At 40.4% G+C, this 27,056-nt stretch overlaps 1 protein-coding gene across 14 annotated transcripts in view; it reads right to left on the bottom strand.

Annotated features, from left to right (window-relative positions):
* Window positions 1-916: 916 nt before the first annotated feature.
* LOC104601685 (glutamate receptor 2.7-like) overlaps window positions 917-27,056 on the bottom strand; it is a 44,356-nt gene continuing 18,216 nt past the window's right edge. For 11 of the 14 annotated variants that reach the window (XM_088892694.1, XM_088892697.1, XM_088892701.1 and 8 more), the window contains 3 exons: window positions 21,474-21,786; window positions 1,445-1,836; window positions 917-1,360 (listed from right to left, as the gene is read on the bottom strand). In XM_088892694.1, the coding sequence (XP_088748820.1) occupies window positions 1,004-1,360; window positions 1,445-1,836; window positions 21,474-21,786 (1,062 nt within the window). In that variant the 3' untranslated portion in view covers window positions 917-1,003. The remainder of the gene's footprint in view (window positions 1,361-1,444; window positions 1,837-21,473; window positions 21,787-27,056) is intronic. The other 3 variants (XM_088892693.1, XM_088892703.1, XM_088892704.1) reach the window with 3 other exon arrangements.

Below are 27,056 nucleotides of genomic sequence, written 5' to 3'. Positions count from 1 at the left end.
CAATGGCACAGGAGATAAGGATGCAGTAGAAAGTGATGACAAAGAAAATGATTTATCTTCTGATAATAACAGGTTCAGCCGCTGCAACAAGCTGTGGTGGCTATGGCCGAGTGGAACAGAAAACAGAGGAAAGTGGGAAAGAAAGAGGAAGAGAGAAAGGGGAAGGGGAAGAAGAGAAATCGGGGAAGAGAGAGAAATGTGAAAGAATCCGAGGTAAAGGGGATTACTGCTATTGCTGCGGGGAAGATGAATAGTATTTTTCTTCTTAATTGTCTGAATAATTATTACAAAGGTAATATCGGAATTAAAAAATATTATAGCGGCCTTTTTGGACTGAAGGTTAACCGAAGGGGGTAGTACAGGGGGGTCTTTGTTGCAAAACAAAGTAGAAGGGGGGGTCTTTGTCACAGACCCCAATAGTAAGGGGGAGGGTCTTTGTAATTTACCCTAATTTAATTTTGTAAATTCAATATGATTGAATGATGTCTAAAAGGGCAAATATGACATTTTGATTATATTAAAAGATTTTCTAACAAGTAGTAAGAGCAATTTTGTAACTTCAAAGTCTCTATTATGGAGACAATAATGATTTTTGATAATGAACTGAGACAACGATGGAACTTGAAGGGAGATTTTTATATTTTACCCAACAGTTGATAAATTTTTGTTCATTTGCTAAACCATAGGGATACTAAGTATTTAACCCTATTATTGTTTTTTTTTCGCAAGACAAGAAAACACTGATATTGTTGTGACAAGGGAATTGAAATCTTTTGTACCCATGTGTATGAAAATCTGTTGTAAACGATCAAGATCTAGGGTTTTAGTGCTGCTGGCATTTTCCTTGTACATTCCTGACATACAGCCTCTAGAGATGAAGAAAGAAAAGGATTACCACACTGATCAAACCATGAACTTTTTGAGTAAATGAATAATCCCTCCATTCTTTCATGGAACGTTAACAACTCTGACTCTGATATGATATTTGTAGCCCCTAAGATGTTTATTGGACCCCGTTGTTTGAAGAGGTTCTTTTCTGGTCAAAGTATTTAAACATGTCAACCAGTCTTTGCCATGTAGGAACCTTAGAGCCAGCATTTGTGAACATATGGTAATATTCATGGAGGAAAGAACCTAAGAATATGATGAGAGAAGACGTTGATACAACTCCTGCAAGGAGGAAGAGGCCCCGGAATCTGTCAAGTGTTAGACTATATTGGGTGCTGGGTTCGTCCAGGTATTGGCACGAAATATTTTGCTTGAACCATTTGTTCTTCATATCTGTTATTTGGGAAGCTTCTCTTAGTCGTATAATTGCCGTTGATACATCTTTCACAAGAGGAGAACCTTTCTGGAACACCTGCAAAAGTAAGTTTGTAACAAATAAGAAACCGGAATGAAGCTAATGCCCACGAGAGAGAGAGAGAGAGAGAGAGAGACGAACAAAGCTGAATCCTTCACCATCTGCAGTGGGTCCAACAATGGCAAATTTACTACAGTACTTTGCAAGGAGGATTTTAATGTAAGGCAGCTCATCGAAAATGAAATCAACACCTCCATGTTTACTTCCCCTTGATAAGGCCTCTGCATATTCTTTGCTAGTCTTGTAAGACCTCAAATTTGATTTATTCAGACCGAAGTTGTTCTGCAAAGACTGTCCCAGCGAGGAGCCTTCCTGGTATCCAATCTGTCTTCCATTCAAGTTAGGGACAGGTTGAAGTCGTTGAACGGTCAATGTTGACGACAAACTTGCAGAGTAGCTTTGTGTTAGTATGAGCACCACAAATAACCATGTGATGGTCACAATCTTTGACAAATTGTTCACTAATTTCTCTCCTGTAACCAGCATGAGAATTATGAAAGTTCATGGTTAAGTACATTATTGAACCTGTGACACTTACACGGTAGCAATTAAAGCATAAAACAGTTATGAATAAAATGGACAAGATAAAATCACATGCCAGTTTTCGGCGCTTCAATGTACATAGAAAATTCAGGAGCATACTCTGTAAAGTCCTTATAAGTTGATCACATTTTACAATCATCTAAGTGAATATGTAATTGGATTCAGATGGATCTTAACCAACAATCTATGTTATAACACTTGATGCAGAATTTTCTACTTAAATTTCAGAACTCTAATTCCTCTCCATATAATTTATGGGGTTTATTCATGCATCATAAGCATTAAATGAAACTAACCAGCTATATTGTCTTGGTTGTTATCTCTAGTAAATATTGCTATTCCAACAATCAGGTAGACAAATGTGATGTTGAATTAGTATCATGCAAGCAAAAGAGATGATCCAAGTGAATGATGATCATCTAAGTTTAAAGTAATTAGCTTATCACTTCACTTAAATAACATTAATGCTTGTCAAAGCTATTATTCATTTGTATATGTTAGACAGTTTTGTATGCCCTTAGCTTCAATCAGAATAATGTACTTTATGAGTTTATTGTAAATGAATAAAAGTGCATATTTGATTCATGTTCCCTTGGTATGTTTCTGTGTAATACCCTTAAACTGGACACTTAATGAGACTCGTGTTAGTTTAGAATGTTCACAGCCAGTGGGTCGGTCTGGGGAGACCTATCCTGACAAGGCTGACACTGTGGTGCCACCAAGTCGGTTGGGGTGGCATGTCTCAGCTGCCAGGGTGAGACCCTAGGCACATACAATGTAGGATTAATTGAATCTATGAACTGGACCAGATTTCCAGTATTGCCCTGAACCTTGGAGATTGATGGGCAAAACTGGAAAGTTACACCCGACCCCTAGACTCGATTATGATACTGCATTAGGTGTCGGATTGGGCTGTCTTTGATGTACCAATCAGTGAGATCCTTAGCGGGGGTCAAAACCTGGGTATGTTGGAACAATCCGAGAATTCATCTGAGTGGGTAATCATAGTGACAGGATCAGCCCCTTTGTCGGACAAAGGTAATGATCGGGGATGCACTCTCACTGATGGAAACCAAGATTGCCAGCAACCGATTTCAACCGTTGAGATTTGTTTTGCAAAGTATATTTTATATGAGATATAAAAGTATATATATTATGGTTTCTCAAATGTTTGCAAGAAGGTTTTAATTCCCGGGATCCATATAAGTAGAGAGTGCAACACTGTTCTTTGCAGCCGAGGAAGAGGTCCTCTCTTGTCGGGCAGTGTATGATCATTATGGGCTGAGAGGTTAAGTGTAAGACCATTGAGGATAATACCTGATGGGTTAATCTTGCATCTGCCCACAGTCCCTGGGTGTTACAAGGTGGTTTGGCCCAGGGACCACTTAAGGTAAGTGTTGGGCCCATAGAGCCCATTTGATGGGTTTTCAAGGGGTGCACTGTCCTTAACAGTGTATTCGGCCAGGCCTTGTAATAAAGGCTGGGCCGAACCCATGTGGCTGATGTGTAGATCAATGCTTGGGTCCCACGCCATACAAGGAAGCCCAACTGGGCAGCAGTTAGGAAGGTTAAGTGAGCACATAAGCTTAATGGGCCTAAAGCCCATTTCGAACTGGGCTATTTATTTAGTTAATAATGGGGCAAATTCTGAGATGGATTAGCAGATAGGATAGGGTCAAGACCCTATCCACTCAGAGAGTCCATATCTGAATGTGATTCAGATCTAGAAACCTCCTAATGAGATTAGGAGAAAGCTAATCTAATCTGCAGATAAGATAAGGGTTTATCCTTATCACCTGAAGAGAAGGCTGATCCAAATATGATTTGGATAAGCAGCTCCTAAAGAGATTAGGAACTGATCTTTTTAGGTTAACAAAAGGAGGGGGCGGCAACCTTTAGAATACACACATCAGATTTTCTTCACTGCTGAAATCAAGAAGAAAGAATTCTGCACCCTGCGAATACTCTCTTGCCGCCTCCCTGTTCTTGCCGCCCTGTTTGCCAGTTCAATCTCCAATTGTGGGAGAAGTCAAGATTCGATCTTGGCATCAGTTCTTTGAGAAATGATTGATAGGAAGCTGTGCTCACGTGCCATCCTACTGATTCTTGCGAAGGACAGAGTTCTTGGAGAAGAACACTACTGATTCTACTCCATCCTGCACTGCGCCATCTTCAGTGGGAGCAGTCTTTGGATCCTTCCTTGGGCGTGAACACCTTTGTTGGAAGATACTATTTCTCCGTATCAGGTATAATCCTCTCCTACTCCTTTTGGTTCAGATCTGGTTCAGTTTATGGTTCAAGAATGATCCTTGAAAATATGATTTTCTAAAATAGGGAATGCGATTCCTAGTTGAAGGGAGAGAAAAATTTTTGAAATTCGCCCCCTTATTCCGCAATCTTTGGGCGTCCATACGATGGATCTCTCATCCCTTCAGTGGTATCAGAGCCAGGTTCAAATCTTGAACCAGTTTGTTTCAGATCTGAACCTACGCAAATGGGCAGAAGGTGTTCTACCCGATTTGCGCAGATATGGGTTTTGGGAAATTTGTTCCCAAAATTAATGGGCGAATAATCTGAAATTAATTTTACATAAATCAGATTATTATTTAGAATTGTTCTTTATGATTTTCTTGATTTATGGGATGTTCGTACAAGAGGAGATCGAATTCTTGGTTTGCGTAGGGAACCTGCGATTTTGCAGTTCTTGAATTATTTTTGGTCTATAAATAATTTTTTTTATTTTCTAGACTCAATGTATAGGTATTCGATTTGATGTAATTATTAATAGAAATAGGATTTCTATTTATTTTATTTTGGATCGAAGATGGCGGTGCAGAAAAGGAGATTTCGCAGAGAAGGAGATTTCGCAGATGGGAGAATCGCTATCTGCGATTTGCAGTTTGTGAAACTGCATTCTGTGATCTAACCTCTGTTTTGCAGTATGGATTGTGCGAACAGCCCTGATTGACTGATTCTTGTTTTTCTTTTATCAGTATTTAATTTCAGATTATTTTCTTGAATTAAAGATTTAATTAAAGATCAAACCCTAAACCCATTCGAACCAAGATTGGTTCAAATAGTTTGAACTGAATCTAGGGTTTAATCAAGGCTGAAAGTCAGCCCTAATTTTCCCACTAATGGGCCTAAGGATTGGTGTTTAATTAAATGGTTAATTCGGCCCAACCTGTAAAGGCCCAGTTTTAAAAGGTTAAAACTGCTAAAAGCCCACTTAACATTTAAAGCTATATGGGTTGAACCATTCGGCCCATATACCTAGATAATATTAATGGTTAATATTATGGATTTAAAATGGGCTTCAAATGGGCTTTACAGATGGTTAATTGATTGGATCAATTCATCCCTACATGTGATGTATGCATGTGTGTTGTGCTACGTACATGGGCCATAAGTACTTGGCCCATGCTCAATCGACAATGGCTCTTGCACACACCATGGCTGAATGCACATCATTGCCATGGTGTCCCTTTTGGTCATTGGATGACCTCCCTCAGTGGTAGGCCCCATGCCTCATCAAGAGGTTACGTGCGGAACCCTAGCCGTTTTAGGCCCATCGAAATCTGGCTTTATGAAAGTCAGTGAGAGCCATTTTGGTTTGACCTAAAATAAGAACTAGGGCGTAATTAACTGTTCCCTCCAGCTAATATGAGTGCATGTGATAGGGAGATTCATATGATGAACTCTCTAAAGGCCTTCCATCATTAGCATGAGGATGGGTCCTTCAGTAATGAGGAAACACACCAGAAAATGGGCTATCTATTTGCTGTTGGGCTTGTCTGAGTGTTTCATAAGATGATAGGGGCGTCATAGACCGATGTGGGAGAGGCTTCACCAGAAAATGGGAACTCTCTCACGGTACCTTGGCGTTCACGAATATGGCGGGTAAGCACTCACTGGACAGAAAGGTTTACCTGAAAACGGCTCTGAACCTTGTCTGACAGAGGCCAAAGGGAAAACTCATATGATGAGTGGATATGATCCTTTACAGAAAGGTGGTGAGGTTATGCAGCTGAAACAGTTGGCTCCATGCACCCTATGTGATGGGGGCTGTTCTCAGCCCTATAATTTCCTTCATGGGTCGAGGGATTGATGGTTAATTGCAAGACGCAATTCAGCCCATATCTATAAAACCCAATTTTAATCTGTTAAAACTGCTTTAGCCCAGTTCAGCATAAATGCTATATGGGCCAAACTACTCTTTGTAGTTCAGCCCATATACCTAGATAATATTAATTGATAAAGTAGAAATCACTATTTGCTAATTCAGTCAAGCTTCTTGTGAAAGAAAGAGGGGGAAGGTGAAGATTTCAGTAGTAGAGAAGGAAGGAGAAGAAGAAAAGAGTAGGAGGTCAACTAGGATTGCGAGAAAAGTTAACCTTAGTCGCCTACCTCTCATTATATTTATATTTAACTTAAAGATGAGATATTACAAGGATGCCCTTAGTAGGGCGGCTACTAAAACTGAATAGTCACAACTTTAAAAAATATAAACTAATGGGGCTAGGTCCAACAACTTCCTAACTAAATAAAAAAAAACTAAAACAAAACTGGGCCACTCAACACTCCCCCTCAAGTTGGGAGTAAATGTCACACATTCCCAACTTGCGTAGATCATGCTCCAGCTTGTTCTTTGCAACACCTTTTGTGAGAACATCGGCGAGCTGCAGATCAAAAGCAATGTATGGAAGACAAACTTCTCCAGAAGTTACCATTTCTCTAATAAAATGTCTATCCACTTCAATGTGCTTAGTACGGTCATGTTGGACTGGGTTATGGGCAATATTAATTGTTGCCTGGTTATCACAGTATAGCATCATGGGTTCTTCTGCCCGTACACCAATTTCTTCTAACAGAGAACGGATCTAGAGAAGTTCTGAAACTCCATGTGCCATGGCCTTGTATTCGGCTTCAGCACTTGATCTTGCCACCACTGTTTGTTTTACTCTTCCATGAGACTAGGTTACCCCCAACTATGGTGCACACTCCTGAAGTTGATCTCCTGTCATCAAGGCATCCTTCCCAATCTGCATTTGTATAAGCCTCTAGTTTCAACTGTCCATGATCAGTGAACAATATGCCTCTGCCCGGGTGTCCCTTCAGATAAGCAAGAATCCTGTCAACTGCCTCCCAATGCTAGACTCGTGGAGCATGCATGTATTGACTTACTACACTCACTGCATAGGAGATGTCTGGTGTTGTCATACACAAGTATAGCAGACGACCCACAAGTATCTGATATCTCCCAATGTTCTTTATTGGTTCACCTTCTGATGCATTGATTTTATGGTTCTAATCAATAAGGGTGCTAATTGCCTTTGTTCCAAGCTTCCCTGTCTCTTGAAGAAGGTCCAAGACATACTTCCTTTGAGAGATAAAAATTTCATGTTTCGATCTTGCAACTTCAATGCCTAAGAAGTATCTCAGTTCTCCAAGATCCTTAATTTCAAATTCCTTATGTAGGTTCCTTTTCAGACTATCAATCTCACTCAGGTCATTCCCAGTGACAACAATATCATCCACATAAACAATTAGGACTGACACCAAAGATCCCCTGCACTTCACAAACAAAGTGTGATCAGATTGAGTCTAAGTGTATCCAAAAGCAATCAAGGCCTTTCTGAATCTGTCAAACCATGCTCTGGGAGATTGCTTCAAGCCATAGAGTGACTTCTTAAGCTTGCATACCTTTCCCTTTTCAGTATCATTGTAAAAACCAGCAGGAAGATCCATATACACTTCTTCTTGCAGATCCCCATTTAGGAAAGCATTCTTCACATCCAGTTGAAACAAAGGCCAAGAGTATGAGGCAGCAAGAGAAAGAAGTATCCGAACGGAGGTCATCTTTGCAACTGGCGCAAAGGTCTCTAAGTAATCAATTCCATAGGTCTGTGTGTACCCTTTTGCAACAAGTCTTGCCTTGTACCTTTCTATACTTCCATCTGCCTTATATTTTCTGTGTAAACCTATCTGCATCCAACTGTCTCTTTGCCTTCTGGTAGGTCCATAATGTCCCATGTCTGATTTTTAATCAAAGCTTCCATCTCTTCCTGCATAGTTGTCTTCCACTCAGGTTTGGAGAGAGCCTCACTAACACCCTTGGGTATAGACACTGAATCAAGAGAGGAGAAAAAAACACGGTAGGAAGGAGAAAGTCCACTGTAGGATAAGTACTGTGAAATACAATGAGCAGTGCACTTTCTCTTCCCTTTTTTGAGAGAAATAGGAAGATTAAGATTATCTGTAACAGAGTTAGTAGGATCAATGGAAACTGAAATAGTAGCGGGACCAAGAGGAATACCTGAATCCAGTTCAGCCGAATCTGGAGTCTCCAAGGGATCGACAGGAAGTGGTGTGAGTTCTGTTGTAGTGGAATCAACCGCCTTGTGAAGTCTCTGTCGTGAGTAATGCTGAGAAACAAAATGCAAAGGAGGTGGCAAGGTAGGTGCCATAGGGTGGTGGTCAAGCACAGGAGTAGACACAGGGACTGGAACTGGGAGAGGAATAGATTGCTAACTTACTTCCCTAAAACACTCCCCATGAGAAGGATTCTTTGAGAAGAAGTACGTGGATTCAAAAAAGGTGACATCCATGGTAACATATCGGCTCCCAGAGACTGGATATAGCAGTAGTACCCTTTCTGATTCTCTGCATACCAAGGAAGACACACTTCTTTGCCTTGGGATCAAGCTTCGAGCGGTGAGGACCAAGGATATGTGCAAAGCAGACACACCCAAACACCCTGGGAGGAATATGAAACATATCCCCCTGAGGAAAAAGAAGACTGAATGGAGTGCTGCTGTGAGAAACTGCATCACCCCAAAACCGAACCGGAACTATAGATGTGATCATCATGCTTCTTGCGGTCTCAACAATGTGTCTATTCTTCCTTTCTACAACACCATTCTGCTATGGACTATAGGGGCAACTGCTCTGATGGACAACACCATATTCTAACAGATATGAGGCAAGAGGTCTTTCAAAATATTCTCTGGCATTGTCAGATCTGAACACCTTTATTCTTGTTCCAAACTGTGTTAGTACCATCTGATGAAATTGCCTCACCAAGGATGGTACCTCATCGCGGGATTTCATCAGGTAAATCCAAGAGTATCGAGAGAAATCATCCACAAATAAGAGAAAATAGCGATAGTCTCCCATAGAAGGAACATGGTAAGGGCCCCACACATCCGAATGAATAACATCAAAAGAAGAAGAACATCTTTTATTACTAGGTTTAAATGAATGTATACAATGCTTTCCAAGTTGACAACCTTCACACTCCAGACTTTACAGACTAACAGACTCAAAAAGTTTTGGGAACAAAGAACTCAACGAAGAAAAAGGTAAATGACCCAAACGGTTATGCCAAAGCATAATTTGACTCACTATCCCTGCTGACATGATGACTCTGATGAGGAGGAAGTACATCCAGGAGGTAGATTCCATTCACTTCACGACCACTCCCAATCGTCCTCTTTGAATCTAGATCCTACAAAATACAACGTCCAAGAGAAAAAAAATACTGAGCAGTTCAGGTTCTTAGTCAAACTACTAACAAATAACAAATTAGTACTCAATCTAGGAACATGAAGGACAGGGGGTAGACAAATAGAATCACTAATCTTGACAGATCCCTTCCCAGCAATAGGAACATGGGATCCATCAGCTGTGGAGACCCTGTCTCTGCCAGAACAGAGCTGGTAAGAAGAAAAAATAGTGGAGCTATGGGTCATGTGCTCTGAGGCTCCAGAATCTATAATCCAAGGAGGTCCCTCCTTACCTGAAGTGGAAACATAATTTGCAGTGGCGTGTGAACTACCTGTGTGAGCAAAGGAGGTAGAGTGGACTCCACCAGTGCCACCTGTACCTTGCTGTCCGCTTGCGGCTGAACTGGAACTGGCTGTATCCCGCTGGTTCAGAAGTAGCCCATACCTCTCAAGTTCGGTCCTTACTGCAACAGTTGCAACAGACTCCAAAGCAGTTGTAGTAGGAGGGGCCAGAGTGTCACCAATAACTACCATGTGTGCATTGCCCTTCTTATTTTTCAATCTACTCGGCACAAGATGTGGGTGAAGCTTCCAGCAAGTATCTCTTGTATGTTTAGGCTTCTTATAGTAGTCACAGATCATATCTTTTTTGTCTTCTTTCTTGATTTCACTGCCACTTTGTTTAGGTTTCACAACACTTACCATAGCAGACTGATCAGAAATGAGATTTTTCATCATCACATCCCTCCTGCACTCCTCCCCTGACACAAAGGCATATGCTTGGGAGAGAGTGACACTGTCCCTGGAAAGAAGATGCTGTCGTGCAATATCATACTCAGGATTAAGGCCAACAAGGAATTCAAACACCCTATACTTCTCTAGATGTTTCTGATAGGTAGCTGCATCCTTAGTGGTTTCCCAAGCAAATGTCTCTAAATGGTCAATCTCCAGCCACAGGGTTTTAAGGACAGAAAAATAGGCTGCAACAGATCTATCTCCCTGTCTTGTAGCAATAATTTGATTTCTCAGTTGATAAGCCCTAGCAACATTCTCCCTCTATGAATAGGTTTCTACAACCCCATCTCATATCTCCTTAGCTGTATTTGCCCATAAAAAATTTTTACTTATATGTGGCAACATGGAATTACACAACCAAGTCATCACCATATAATTCTCCTGCACCCACCGGGAGTTGCTAGTTTCGGGTTTCACCTCTTCACCAGTGATATACCCTAATTTCCCACGAGCTCCAATGGCCATCTTTGCAGATTGTGACCATTCCAAGTAATTTGCACCATCCAACCTAACTGTAGTAATGGTCCCAGCCCCAAAGGGGTCTCCAACACCTCCTCCCATTGGTCTCATTTCACTCCCGGGCTTATTTTCAACTCTGTGGCCCTCCATTCTTCTCAAAAAAGGTAAAGAAAATAACTAAAATTTGCAGCAAGATCAAACAAAACACCTTTTGGAACCAACAACACTTTCTTGGTGTCCTGGACTTTCTTCCCACAAAAGATTCCTTTTCTGTGGGATGAGAGAAGAGAGAGAAGAGGCAGCCGCCCTCCCTAGAAGCCTCCAAACTAGGCAGGACTTGAACCGCCCCTTACAAAAAACTCCAAGGAACCCTAAAAAATTAGGGCGCCACTTCCTAGGTAAAAAATGAAGAGTTCAACAAAAATAAGACTCTTCCCCTTTCTCCAGTTTTTCCTGATTCTGATGAGAAACCCTAGACCAACTACAGGGCACACAGATCCATCAAGAAAATCCAAAAACTGGGCTTACCTGAGAGCTTCGATCAGCCTCTTAAATCACCATGCAGTCGTCCGATCTAGGGCTGCATGAGAGAACAACTTCAAGAACCTTCAGCCTGCTCTGATACCAAGTAGAAATCACTATTTGCTGATTCAGTCAAAGCTTCTTGTGAAAGAAAGAGGGGGAAGGTGGAGATTTCAGCAGTAGAGAAGGAAGGAGAAGAAAAGAGTAGGAGGTCAACTAGGATTGTGAGAAAAGTTAACCCTAGCCGCCTACCTCTCATTATATTTATATAACTTAAAGATGAGATATTACAAGGATGCCCTTAGTAGGGCGACTACTAAAACTGAATAGTCACAACTTTAAAAAATATAAACTAATGGGCCTAGGCCCAACAACTTCCTAACTAAATAAAAACAAACTAAAACAAAACCAGGCCACTCAACAAAAAATATTATGGAATTAAAAGGACTCTATTTATGGGTTTTACAGATAATTAATTGATTGGATCAATTATGGATTTCATGCATGTGATGTATGGATATGTGATGTGTTACGAACATGGGCCATAAGCACTTGGACCATGCTGATACGATAGTGGCTCTTTCGCACACCATGGTTGAATGCACATCATTGCCACGGTGTCCTTAAGATCATTGGATGATCTCCCTACGTGGTGGGCCCCACACCAGTTTCTTCTCCAAAAGGAACCGTGTGAAATCCTAGCCGTTTAGGGCCAATCTAAATTTGGCTTTATGAAAGTCAATGGGAGCCACTTTGGTTTGACCTAAATAAATCTAGGGCGTAATTATTCGTTCCCTCTTGAAAATATAAGTGCATGTGATAGGGAGATTCATATGATGAACTCTCTAAAGGCGTTCCATCATTAGTATGAAGGTTGGTTGTATTGGTGGGTGGAGATGCACCATAAAATTAGGCTATCCATCTGCTAATGCAATCAGTTGGATTGCTTCATAAGATGATAGGGGCGTCATAGACCGATGTGGGAGGGGCCTATCCTAAAATGGAAGACTCTCTCACGGTACCTTGGCGTTTACAAATATGGTGGGTAAGCACTTACTGGACAGAAAGGTTTAACCTAAAATGGTAATGAACCTTGTCTGACAGAGGACAAAGGGAAAGCTCATTAGATGAGTGGATATGATCCTTCACAGAAGGTAGTGGGGTTATGCAGCTGAAACAGTTGGTTCCATGCACTGTATGTGATTTCCCACATTTCCAGAGACATATTTCTCAGTCTCCGTCACTGAGATAGGAAGGAAATCTCAGAGATGCCCAAAATAGAAATGGAACATAGATTAAAAGCCATATCTATGAGGTACTCATGAATCAATTTAGGTCGCGGACTAATAATCTGCCTTGCCTTTTATCAGAAATGGCAAACGGACAATTCGCCAAGCTGTTGGACAATAACAAACTTAAGGGCCCAAATTATGCTAACTGGTACCGTAACCTCATGCTGGTATTAACGTCCGAGAAATTGGACAAGGTTGCTAAGAACCCTGCTCCGGATCATCCGAGTGATAGGGCTTCTGAGGAACGTAGGAAAGAGTATCAAGAATGGGAAGATAAGAATTCTCTTGCTCGGTGCTACATTATAGCCTCCCTCGACAATCCGATACAGAGACAATTTGTTCAAATCGAAGTGTCCAAGGATATCTTGGATAGTCTGAGGACAATGTATGAGGAGCAGAATTATTCTACTCGGCAGAAGGTCATGAAGTTGTTCATGACCGCAAAAATGACCAAGAGCCAGATGATTCATGACCATTGTCTCAAGATGATGGGTTACATTAATGAACTGGAGGCACTTGGGTCAGGGGTAGATCATGTCACCAAAGTTGATGCCATCCTAAATTCCTTTCCTCCCTCCTTCAATTTTATCATGAACTACAACATGAATAAGTTAAATGTTAGCCTTCAGGAACTCAACAATATGTTGCAGAGGGCTGAAGAACTAATCAAGAAGGATAAACCGATAGCCGTGCTTGTTGAAGGTGGCAACTCGGGTAAGAAGAAGAGGAGGGCAAAGAAAAAGCCTCAGAAAAATACTAGCAAACCGAAAAAGCAAAAGGACAAAGCATCGGATGCCTATCACTTATGCAAACAGACCGGCCACTAGAAGAGGAACTGTCCTCAATATCTGGAGACTAAGAAACAAGGTAATTTTGAATCTTTTATCATAGAGACCAATTTGTTGGTCACTTCTGCTTCCTGGTGTATTGACTCCGGGGCTTCGACTCATGTATGTAACTCACTGCAGGGGTTCAAGATAAGCAGAAGACTGAGTGACGAAGAAGTGACACTCTACTTGGGGACTTCTGCAACAGTTGCAACTACAACCATAGGAATTGTAGAACTAGTTTTCATAGAAGGAACAATTGTACTTAAAGATTGCCTTTTCGTACTTAATTTAAGAAGAAATTTGATTTCTATCTCAAAATTGTGCATGGGTGGTTATTCTATCTTATTTAGTAATGTGATTACTATTAAACGGAATAACAAATTCCTCACATACGAAGAACTTGAGAACGGTCTCTATGTTCTCCATCCTTCTGCGGAAATAAACATTACCGAAACTATGTCGGATATAATCCCCAAGAAGAGGACTCGTAATACAGTTAATCCCACGCGCCTGTGGCATTACCGACTTGGCCACATTAACATAGATCGTATCACAAGGTTGGTAAATGATGGTCCTTTGGATTTTCTAACCGTAGAAGATCTTCCAACCTGTGAACCTTGCCTTCAGGGTAAGATGACAAAGCGGCCATTTACCGGTAAGCCTGAAAGATCTATAGGCACACTTGACCTTATACATACTGATGTATGTGGTCCCCTAAATGTTAGGACATGTAACCAACACATTTATTTTATAACATTTACCGATGATTACTCACGGTATGGTTACGTGTACCTAATGAGACATAAGTCTGAATCTTTTGAAAAGTTCAAAGATTTCAGACAAGAAGTCGAGAAACAGTTAGGGAGAGAAATTAAGACCCTTCAATCAGATCGAGGTGGCGAGTATCTCTCTGACGAATTCAGGGACTACTTAAAGGACAATGGGATAGTATCACAACTAGCTCCTCCTACACCACAATTAAACGGTGTGTCAGAAAGGAGAAACCGAACTCTATTAGATATGGTCCGATCACTTCTCGTCCACTCAAAGTTACCCACATCCTTTTGGGGTTTCGCATTAGAGACTGCGATTTACGTGCTGAACCGGGTTCCAACCAAATCCGTTCCTAAGACTCCATATGAGCTATGGACCGGTAAAAAACCAAGTGTGAGACACTTGAAGATTTGGGGTTGTTTAGAACATGCTAAAAGAACTAGTGCTGACAAATTGGAATCCAAGACCAATCATTGCCTATTTGTAGATTACCCAAAAGGCTCTGTAGGTTACTTGTTCTATGATCCAAAAGAGCAAAAGGTGTTTTGCAGTCAAAATGCCCACTTCCTAGAGGAAGATTACATCCTAGATAATCTTCATCAAGAAGTTGTTCTTGATGAGGAGAGCCCAGGGGTAGTGGGAGATGTCCCACCAGCTCCAAAAAATAACCAACCTAGAAGATCTACCCGGGTTTCTAGGCCTCCAGTTCGTTACGGCTATGACCAAGAAAGTTACTTGGTAGAAGCCACGACCAGTGAGGAGGATCCCGTGACTTATTCAGAAGCTATGTTGGACATAGATCCCTTGAAGTGGGTAGATGCCATGAGAGCTGAGATGGACTCAATGGAGACCAATGGAGTCTAGACTCTAGTAGATTCGCCCTTAGGGTAAAGGCAATTGATTGCAAATGGATCTATAAGAGGAAGAAGAGCCCCGATGGTAAAGTTTAGGCCTACAAGGCTCGTCATGTGGCAAAAGGGTACACTCAAAAAGAGGGAATCGATTATGAGGAAACCTTTTCGCCTGTGGCCATGCTTAAATCCATTAGGATCCTGCTAGCTGTAGCAACGTACCATGACTACGAGATTTGGCAAATGGATGTCAAAACCGCGAAGCTGAATGGAGATCTTACTGAAGATATCTATATGCAGCAACCGCAAGGTTTCATAGCTGCATGTCAGGAACACATGGTATGTAAACTCAACCGATCCATATATGGACTTAAGCAAGCTTCTAGGAGTTGGAACATCCGGTTTGACTCCACTGTCAAAAAGTTTGACTTTGAGTAAAATCCGAATGAGCCCTGTTTTTACAGGAAGACAGTGGGAGATAAGGTTACATTCTTGGTTCTGTATGTAGATGACATTCTACTCATTGGGAATGATGTAGGAATGTTAACTACGGTGAAAGTGTGGCTTTTACAGCAATTCTCCATGAAAGATCTTGAAGAAGCCTCCTACATATTGGGCCTTCGACTCTATAGAGATAGATCAAAGAGGATAATAGTATTATCCCAGTCTACTTACATTGACAAGATTGTCAAAAGATACAGTATGGAGAACTCCAAGAAAGGAAATGTTTCTTTTAGGCACGGAGTCACTCTCTCCAAAGGTACGTCTCCCAAGACTCCCGAGGAGATTGAGGGCGTGAAAGAGATTCTCTATGCCTCAGCTGTAGGGAGCATCATGTATGCCATGCTGTGCACTCATCCTGACATTTCTCAGGCAATGAGTGTGGTAGCAGATACCAATCCAACCTAGGGTAGGAGCATTGGACCGTTATGAAAAACATACTAAAATACCTTCGAAGAACAAAAGAGTTTTGTCTGGTATTCGATGGTAGTTCACTACAAATCCAGGAGTATATTGATGCCGATTTTCAGTCGGATCCAGATGATAGAAAGTCTACATCTGGTTATATCTTCACGATAGAATCGTGCTGTTAGCTGGAAAAGCAGCAAACAGGGGTCTACGGCAGATTCCACAACCGAGGCCAAGTACATTACCGCAAGTGAAGCTGCCAAGGAAGCCGTATGGATGAAGAAGTTCATTCAGGAATTAGGAGTAGTTTCATCCAACACATCACCCATTCCATTGTTGTGTGACAACATTGGAGCCATTGCTCAGGTTAAGGAGCCACGAGCCCACTCGAATTCAAAGCACATCGAGAGGAAGTACCATGTACTACGGGAGATAGTTGGAAGAGGGGACGTCCTGATTCAGAAGGTAGCATCAGCGGAAAATGTAGCAGACCCATTAACTAAGCCACTGACACAGAAAGTGTTTGAGAAACACGTGGAAAGTATGGGACTCTGGCTTATACCCGATTAGACCTAACTGCAAGTGGGAGCTGTTAAACAGTGTATGCCCTTAGCTCCAATCAGATTGATGTACTTGCTGACATTTATTGTAAATGAATAAAAGTACATAATTGATTCATGTGTTTTGGTGTGTTTTTGTGTAATACCCTTAAACTGGACACTTATGAGACTCATGTTAGTTTAGAATCTTCACAGCCGTTGGATAGATCTGGGGAGATTTATCCTGCCAAGGCTGACACTGATGTGCCGCCAAGTTGGTTGGGGTGGCTTGTCTTAGCTGCCAGGGTGAGACTTGAGGTACATGTAGTGCGGGTTTTCTTGAAACCCTGAACCAGACCAAATTCCAGTATTGCCCTAGCTGGACCTTGGAGATAGAAGGGCAAAACTGGAATGTTACACCTGACCCCTACACTTGATTATGGTACTGCACTAGGTATCGGATTGGGCCGTCTTTGATAAACCAATCAGTGATCCTTAGAGGGGGTCAAAACTTGGGTATGTTGGGACAGTCCAAGAATTCATCTGAGTGGGTGATCATAGTGACAGGATCAACCCCTTTGTCGGACAAAGTAAATGATCGGGGAATGCACTCTCTCTGATGGAAACCTAAACTGCATGCAGTTGATTTCAAACGTTGAGATTTGTTTTGCAAAATATATTTATTAGAGATATACATATATATATATATATATATATATATGTTTGCAAAAAGTTTTAATCCCCGAGATCCATGTGAGTAGAGAGTGCAACACTGTTCCTTGCAGCCGAGGGAGAGGTCCTCTCTTGTCGGGAAGTGTTTGTCTCATTATGGGCTGAGAGGTTAAGTGTAAGACCATTAAGGGTAATACCTGGTGGGCTAATCTTGCATCTGCCCACAGTCCTTGGGTTTTCATAAGGTGGTTGGACCCAATGACCATTTAGTGTAAATGTTGGGCCCATTAAGAGCCCATGGTGATGGACTCAGGGGTTCATTGTCTCCTATAGTGAATTCAGCCAGAACTTGTAACAAAGGCTGGGCTAAACCCATGTGGCTGATGTGTAGATCAATGTTTGGGTCCCACGCCATACAAAGAGAGCCAACTGGGCAGCAGGTTAAGAGGTTAAATGAGCACATAAACTTAATGGGCCTAAAGCCCAATTCGAACTGGGCTTAAGTCAGTTAATTAAAAGGAGCCAAGATAGGATTTATAATCTGATTAGGATTAGCTGAAGGATAAGATAAGTCTTATCCATTCAAGAGTCCAGATCCCAATATCAAATTTGCATCAAGGAACTCTCTCCTAATTAGATTAGGAGGCTGATCCTGAGAAGGCTATAAATAAAGGGGGTGAATTCCTCAGTTATATACATCACATCAATCTGCAGAGTTCTTCCCTGTTCTTGCCACCCCTACCTAGTTCGATCTCCACTTGTGGGAGTGATCAAGATTTGTTCTTTATATTGCTTCTTGGTAGAAGAAGCAATCTGAAGTCGTGCTCACGGCCCTCTACTCCATTCTTGCTGAAGAATTCGGTTCTTGCTGAAGAGCCGTCTTACTGATCCTACTTCTCTACACACTGTGTCATCTTCAGTGGAAACGGGTTCTGATTTTCTCCTTGGGCGTGAACACCTTCATTGGGAGTTACTGTTACTTCGTATCAGGTATATCCCTCTCCTCCCTTTTAGTTTCAGATCTGGTCCAATTTGGTTCAAGATTGATCCTTGAAAATGCAGTTTTCTAAAATAGGGAATGAGATTCCCAGATGGGAGAGAGAAATTTTTGAAATTTTTCCCTACCTTCCTACAGGGTTTGGCCATCCATGTGATGGATCTCTCGTCCCTTCAATCAAAACATAGCCTTTGTGAAGATGTTAGCAATTTGCATGTTGGAGGCTACATGAGGAAGAGAAATAGACCCCGCAAGAAACATGTCTCTAATAAAGTGAGAGGCCACCTCAATATGCTTAGTCCTCTCATGAAACACAGGATTTGATGCAATCTTGATAGCACTAGTATTATCCTCATAGAGATGAATAGGTGTAGGAATGGGGGCACCAAGATCCATAAATAGAGATTGTAGCCAAACTACCTCACTAAACACAAAAGACATTGCCCTATACCCTGTTTTAGTGGAGAACTTAGAGACAGTCTGTTGCATCTTGCATTTCCAAGAGAGGAGAAAATCATCCAGAAGCACACACCACCCAGTTGTAGAGAGAGGAGTATTTAGGCAACCAGCCTAATCAGCATTAGCATATGCTCTCAACTTAATGGGTGAAGAGGAGGAGAAGAAGAGACCTTGAGTAATTGTGCCACAAATATAACGGATGATCCAATGCACCATGGTCAAGTGAGGCTGACAAGGAGCATAGGCAAACTGACTTACAACTTGAGCAATATGAGAGCTATTAAGTTGGGTCATAGTGAGATAAATAAGAGACCCCACAAGTTGTTGATATAGAGGGGCATCAGGAAAATGAGCCTTTTGATTTGGACAACTTAACAACTCTAAAGGAGTGTTAACATGTTTATCATTTGTAATGCTAGTTAGTTTGACAATATCAATGGCACATTTTTGCTAGCACATAAAATATCTCCGAGCATTATGACGAACTTCCAAACCCAAGAAACAAGAGGACCTAAATTCTTCATGTGAAAGGAGTAGTTTAGAAGAGACTTTAGCTCACAAATTTCCTCACCATCATTCCCAATCAACAACATATCATCAACATATAATAAGAGGACAGTAATGCCTTAAGGTCGGAGAAAGAGAGAGTAGTTAGAGGAGCTCTGATTGTATCCCGCCACAACAACAACAACCTAGAACCTTTCAAACCATGCTCAGGGAGCTTGCTTCAACCCAAATAAAGACTTTTTTAGCCTGCAAACAAGAGAAGCATCACTACAATATCTAGGAGGATGCTTCATATAAACAATCTCCTTCAATTGACCCTGAAGAAAGGCATTCTTCACATCTAACTGGTGAACTGACCAAGACTGAACAACAAACAGGGCTAAGAGGACACCGATTGTGGTAATTTTAGAAATTAGAGCAAATGTCTCCTGATAATCAACTCCATGTTCCTACTTGTATCCTTGAGCAACCAATCGAGCCTTATACCGGCACAAGATCCTAGGTGTCATTCTCATGTAAAGCATCAATCTCTGCATCCATGGCCTCTTTCTAGTATGGACTACTAACAGCTTGCTGGTATGAATGCGGAATATCTGTGGAAAATAAGATAGTGGAAAAAAAGCTATGGTTTGAAGGAAAACCATAGCGGTCAGGTGGTCGAGAAATATGAGTGGAACGACAAAGAGAAATGGAAGAACTAGTATCTGAGGAGGGAATATCATTTCTATTCGTGTGATTATGTCACTTGCTGCCCATTTCTCTTGGCCTTTAAATTAGATGGATGTGAAGAATGCCTTTCTTAATGGGGATCTACAAGAAGTGTATATGGATTTACCTCCTAGGGTAAGCTTCCCTAACAATGAAGGGAAAATTTTCCGTTTGAAGAAATCTTTGTATGGCCTCAAGCAATCCCCTAGAACCTGGTTCGACAAATTTAGAAATGTTGTTTTGTAGATTGGATTCTCTCAATCTCAGGCTGATCACACCTTGTTCATAAGGTTGATGGTCAATTGACTATGTTGATAGTATATGTTGATGACATTGTTGTGACTGGGGATGACATCTTAGCTATCTCTCAGTTAAAGTCTTTTCTTGCTTTAGAATTTGAGATTAAGGATCTCGATGATTTCAAGTACTTTCTTGGAATTGAAGTTACAAGATCCAAGAAGGGAATCTTCCTCTCTAAAAGAAAGTATGTTCTTGATTTGCTCCATGAAGTTGGGAAATTGGGATGCAAGCCTGTAGAAACTCCAATTGATCCTTATCACAAGTTGAGTACTACTGAAAGATATGCTCTTCTAGACAAAGGGGTCTTTAGAGAGTGGTTGGGCCACCTACTTTATCTATATTTGACTAAACCTGATATATCATATATAGTTGGGGTGGTTAGCTAAAATATGCATGAGCCCAGAACCTTCCACATGAAGGTTGTTAATAGAATCCTAGTCTATTTGAAGGGATGTTTTGGTAAAGGGGCAATCATGGGCATTTAAAGGTTGAGGCCTACACAAATACAGACTGAGTATGGTTTATTAATGATAGAATATCTACATCCGGTTACTATGCTTTATTGCTCAATCTAGTGTTGAGGCAAAATATAGGGAAAAATGGCCCATGGAGTGTCAAAATTACTCTGGTTGAAGATCTTATTGACTGAGATAGGCATCCAAGCTAATACTCCAATGAGACTTTATTGCAACAATCAAGCAACCATAAACATTGCCCACAATCTGGTGCAACATGACCATACAAAACCTATCGAAGTGGATAGACATTTTATTAGAGAGAGGATAGCAAGTGAAGAGATTTGCCAACTGGCTTATTGTCTCACCAAAGGCCTTCGTCATCCAAAGTTTTCCAAGAACTTAGACAAGCCGGCATAATTGACATATATGCTCAACTTGAGGGGGAGTGTTGAGATTGTTTGGGTGCAAGGGTATTCTTGTCCTTTTTGTTCTTTTGTATTTGGGCGCCAATATGAGGGCTTGTAATTTTTCTCAATAGTATAAAATCCCAAGTTTGAGAGAGTCAATAATAACTCTCTTCTTCATTCGAACCTTTTTCTCTTCTTCTCTTCTCTTCCCTTCTCTTCTCCTCTTCTTCTTCTTGTTCTCTTCCTCAATAAAACCTGGATATTGTAAATTTTTCATTATTCAATGGACATCTGACCTTTATTTATTTCTATACAATATCTATCTAAAGAAATGTTAGTGACACTTTTTTTTCTTCTAGGATGTAAAAGTGCATCTTACACCAAATATTTGAACACTTTGTGGGGATCCATATAAATTGAGACATTGGTTCAAATGTGTGAAATATGTTTAATGCACTTATAATTATTACAGAAACAAGACAATAAAAACAAAAGCCTTGTACTGCTTGCCTTTCATCTATCCTATTCTAAATTCTATTACTTACTGGAAATTGATAACTTAAAAAAGTGAAAGAGCACTTACTATGAGCAAACACAATGGTTGAGAAAGAGAACCATAAAATTGTAGAAAATTGTTGGGAAAGTGTACCCCTAAAATCGTCATTTATTCTATGCTCAAGAACCCAGACCACAAAGCCCGTGAAGACAAAAAAGGCTCCGATAGTCAACCAGAGATCTGCTTTTAATGGTTTCAAGAAGATCCACATTGTCTTTCTTTCATTTTCTCCAATTGGTGCGACCATTGCGACACCGGAATCCATATATGGCAATGTAAAGTCCACATACAAAGATCGATTTGCAGTTATTGTTGTATCCCCTATCATAGCATCATATTCCTATTTTTCGCACATCAAATTGTAAAGGAAATATCATGAACTTGTACAAGGTAAAAGACAGAAAATAAGAAACCTAGGAAAATAAAACAAAAATGCATTTTATGTGCTGAAATGATGTAAACCATTACATTGGAATTCACTTAAAACTTAGATCTGGAATAATTAATGTGGTAGCTATTGTTACCCAAACAGGATATTATGGTCTCAGTACTTCTATCGAGAGAGGAAGTAGAAGAGGATGTTGTAAGTTGTAACTTGTGATGCCTATAATTAACTCCCCCTTTACCTCCATGCGCCAATAAACATATGCTTCCTTAGCAGCCATGCACATTCTGAATGGTTTTAGTTGCAAATTCCCTATGATTGTATCTTGTGGAAAGATCAAGTTAAACTATTCTAGAGTTCATTGGCATGTATGAACATATTTCTTGAATAACTCTCCCTTCAAGAGCTTGTTTCCCCAAGTTTAAACTAAAGAATAATCTTAGTCCCATATCTCACCTCAGTATGTTGTTGTTTCCCTTCAAACAGGCCTTAATCTTCAAATTTTTAATATAAAGAAGACAAGAAAATGTTTGTATCTTCCAAATAGAAAATGCCTACTGAAATGAAATGTCCATCCAAGAAATGGCTGATTTTGGGTATTCAGAATCTTATTTCTCATACACACTCAAGTTTATGTTCTTCCTAATTTCTTTTCTTCTCTTTACTACTTTCTTTTCCTGATTCTGATCTTCTTGCCTTTTATTTCTTTGATGCTTTTGTTATTTGTTGAGGATTTTGCGCAGATTTGTTAGTTGTTTTTTTTCATTAGCCGATTTGTTAGTTGTTTTTGTTTGTTTAGATAGAAGCCAGCACCATAACACACTTGTTGGGATCCTTTGGAGTGATGTTTTATGGTTTTTATGTAGTTTTATGTGTTAGCCGTCCTATAAGGGCATATTAATCATTGTACTCTCTTTTTTAATTAAAATATAAAAACTAATGGAAAGGGTGGCCAGATCTGATTTGTTCTCTCTTTCTTTCTCAACTTCTCTTCTCTTTCTCTTCTTCCACAACAAACACTTATTTTCTTTACAGATTTTTGATTTAGCAGATTTCTACTTGGTATTAGAGCAAGACTAGGGTTTCTTGGAGTTCTTTCATGCAGCCCTAGATCAGCCGATTGCATGAGGAGATAAAGGGCTGATTGATCTACTTTAGACTGCCTAATTCTTGGATTTTTTGGTGGGTTTCAATCATCAAGAAGGTGATCTATGTTTTGACATCAAAATCAGGAAGAACTAGAGTGCGGGGAAGAGCCCTAGTCAAGTTGGACTCTTCATTTTTTACCTGGTATTGGGCACTCACACTTTTCTGGACTTCTTTAGTTTTCTACAAAGAGCAGTTTAGTTTCTAGCAGGTTTTGAGCCTTTTGGAAAGATCGATTCACCTTTCTCTCCTATGAGAGAAGGTGGGAGAAGAGAGATTTCTCTCTTTGTAGGTTTTACTTCCTCTTGAAAGGTCTTCTACCCTTGTGGGTGAGATCAATATGATCTTGGAGGCTTTCTACCTGGTTATTTTTTGTTTTTGAACTGATTGAAATTGAAATGGAGGATTGGAGTATTGAACAGAAGTGGACCGATAACCTTAGTCTGGGTGTAGGAAGTACAATGATCCCTTTGGATTTGGGATTATTACCATAGTAAAATTGATTGGAACAAATTATTTAGAATGGACACAATTAGCCAAGATGACTATTGGTGCTCATAGGAAATTGGGTACATGACAAGGGAAGAAAAGAAACCTAATATAAATTCCTCCTAGTGAGTACAAGAGAATTACATGGTGATATCTTGGTTGTGTAATTCTATGTTACCTCACATTGGTAAAACTTTTTTGTGGGCTAATACTACAAAGGAGATTTGGGATGGAGTGACTGAGACCTATTCCCAGAAGCAGATTGTAGTTAGAGCCTATCAGTTGAGGAATCAAGTGATTAATACAAAACAAGGAGATAGACCCCTTGTTATGTATTTCTCCATGCTAAAAGCACCTTGGCAAGAGATAGATCACTTAGAGACTGTGGATGGGGAGAGTATGAAGGATGAAGAAACCTATCAGAAGTTGGTAAAGAAGTATAGGGTCTTTGAGTTCTTGGCTAGACTAAACCTTGAATTTGATATTGCCAAGAAACACAACCTTTCTAGAGAAAGTGTAACTCTCTCAAATTTATGCCTTTATGTGTGGAGAGGAGAGTAGGAGGAATGTCATGTTGAGACAACCTGAGGTTGACCAATCAGCTATGGTTAGTACAGTCAAACCTAAACCAAATGCAGACAGTGGAAGTAGTGAGATCGAGAGGGAGGATAAGGACTTAGTGTGTGACTACTGCAAGAAGCCTAAGCATATCGGAGACACTTGTTGGAAGCTTCATCCACATCCTATACCAGCTCGGGTCAAGAACAAGAAGGTAAATGCAAATGTGGAAATTACAAGAGACTCTTCGGGACCTCTTACCTATGCCGACTTGGAGTCCATTGCAATGGCAGTAATCAGAACTAAATTTGAGAAGTATGGACAGCTTAAGAGTAGGAAGGACTTGGCTAGTTCTAGTTCTTCAGGTGGGCAGCAGAGTGTAAGAAATCTAGGAGCTAGTCACACTACTTCCTTTGCTCATATAGGTAGTTCATATGTGGTTTTAAATTATGCATCCACCTCAGGTAAGAAGGGACCTTACTGGATTATAGACTTAGGAGCATCTCAACATATGACTGATGTCTACCCTTTTCAGTTCTTATTAGTTGTGCTTTGGAAGAGATAGTCTCCACAACAGATGGTTCCCATATTCTCATTGCTGGGAAAGGAACAATTATGACTGATGGCATTACTTTGTCTTTTGTTTACATGTTCCTAGACTTTATACTAATCTTCTTTCTATGAATAGTCTGACAAAAATTTTGAACTATTTAGTGACTTTCCTTCCTGGTGATTGTGTTTTGCTAGATCTGGAGTCAAAGAGGTCGATTGGGAGTAGTCGTGAGGTGAATGGGGTCTGCCTTGTAGATGAGATTCTGAGACATTAGAGCAACCATGTTCCATGTTAATAGCAGTAGTAGTGGATCAGAGATAGTGAGTAAAATTATGCTCTGGCATAATCGTTTGGGTCATCTTTCTTTGAGTTCATTGAGATGTTTGTTTCCAAAGTTGTTTAAGTTTGTTCAATTATCTAGTCTAGAGTATGAAAATTGCCAGTTGGGAAAGCGTTATAAACATTCTTTTCAACTAACTAATAAAAGTTCTTCTGCTTTTGATATTGTTCACACCGATGTATGGGGATCTTATCATTTTTCTTCCATGAGTGGTTATCGTTATTTTCTTTTGTTTGTGGATGATTACACTCAACATTCTTGGATATATTTGATGAGATCGCATGATGAGGTACCTATTTTGGTGCGACAGTTCTACTAGATGGTTATCATACAATTTGGAGTGAGGAATAAGGTTTTCAAATTAGACAATGCTAGAGAATATTTTGAGAAGGATTTGGCCACATATTTTTTTGGAGCATGGGGTGATTCATCACAGTAGTTGTGTTTGTACACCGCAATAGAATGGGTAGCAGAGAGGAGAAATAGACACGTTGTGGAGGTGGCAAAAAGTCTTACGGTGTGTGCTTCAGTTTATATTCGTTATTGGGGGGGATGCAGTTCTCACGGTTGTGTACTTGATTAACTTTGTACCTTCATGCATCATATGGTTTAAGGTGCCATTCAGTCTTCTTTTTTCAGATAGGGAGATATTTCATATACCTTTGAGAGTTTTTGAGTACGTTTTTTTTGTTCACATTCTTCGTCCTCATCGTAGGAAGTTAGGTCCTAAGGCCAAGAAATGTGGTTTTTTCTTGGGTATGCTCAATACTAGAAGAAGTATTATTGTTATGATCCGAGGAGAAAGTTTGTCATTATGGATGTAGCCTTCTTTGAGTCTACATTATTTTTCCTTAGTGGTTCTTAGGGGGAGTGTTTTGGGGAAGAGAGCTCACAATTTGTTACTCTTTTTGTTCCTTCATCTAGTCCATCAGCTCCACCTGTTGGTCCACCATCAGCTCCAACCTCAGTCCCCGACTCACTATAACCTGCTTCACAATTCTTTTAGCACCAACACAAGAGGGTTGACTCCATGCATGCTCTAGTAGAAGAACTTGCACCACTCTCCATTGGTCCATCCGAGATTCCAAGTTTAGCTGATACAGTTCCAAGTATTTCCCTTGAGCCTATTATTGCCTCTGATCCCATTGGTGATGTTTTTGTACCCAATACTAATGTTGCAGATGGTCTTGATCTTCGGTCTTCCCATTGCAATTCACAAGGAAAAGAGAAAGTGTACAGCCCATTGCATTTCACACCATCTCTCCTACAGTGCTCTATCACCTTCCTATAGTTCATTCCTTTCTTCTCTAGATTTTGTGTCTATACCCAGGAATGTCAATGAGGCTCTCTTCAAAGCTAAGTGGAGAACGGATATGAAAGCAGAAATGGAGGCTCATATTAAGAACTAGACGTGGGAGGTAGTTGCTCTTCCTACAAACAATGAGATAGTTGGATGTTCATTGTGAAGTACAAGGCTGACGGCAACATAGAGAGGTACAAGGCAAGGTTGGCTGCAAAAGGGTATACACAAACCTATGGTATAGATTATGTAGAGACCTTTGCACCAATAACTAATATGGGCTCGGTTTAGATTCTCTTGTCTCTATCAACTACTTATTCATGGTTGGTCTTTTAGCTTGATGTTAAAAATGCATTCCTTAATAGTGATTTGCAAGAGGTATATATGGACTTTCCAATCGGTTTCTATGAGAATGTTGGTGAGGGAAAAGCTTGCAGGCTGAAAAATTCATTATAGTGTTTGAAACAGTCACTTAGGGCATGGTTTGACAGGTTTAGGGGGCATTGATCCATTTTGGATACACAGACCCAGTCAGGTCACACTCTCTTTATGAAGAGGAGAGAAGCACTTGTGTCAGTACTGATTGTGTATGTGGATGATATAGTTGTTACAGAGAATAATCTAAGGGAGATTGATGCACTCAAGAAGTCACTGCAATAAGAATTTGAGATAGGTGAAATAAAATATTTTCTGGTGATTGAGGTTATAAGATCCAAGAATAGGATATTCATCTCTCAAAGAAAGTATGTATTGGAACTGATGTGTGGGGGCCATACCATTTACCTTGCATGAGTAGTTATAAATATTTTATTCTGTTTATCGATGATTTTCCTTGTTAA

The sequence above is a fragment of the Nelumbo nucifera genome, chromosome 8 (assembly GCF_055504915.1).
Source record: "Nelumbo nucifera cultivar China Antique chromosome 8, China Antique-T2T, whole genome shotgun sequence".
In the NCBI taxonomy this organism is placed as follows: domain Eukaryota; kingdom Viridiplantae; phylum Streptophyta; class Magnoliopsida; order Proteales; family Nelumbonaceae; genus Nelumbo; species Nelumbo nucifera.
This window is presented reverse-complemented; position numbering and strand designations above follow the sequence as displayed.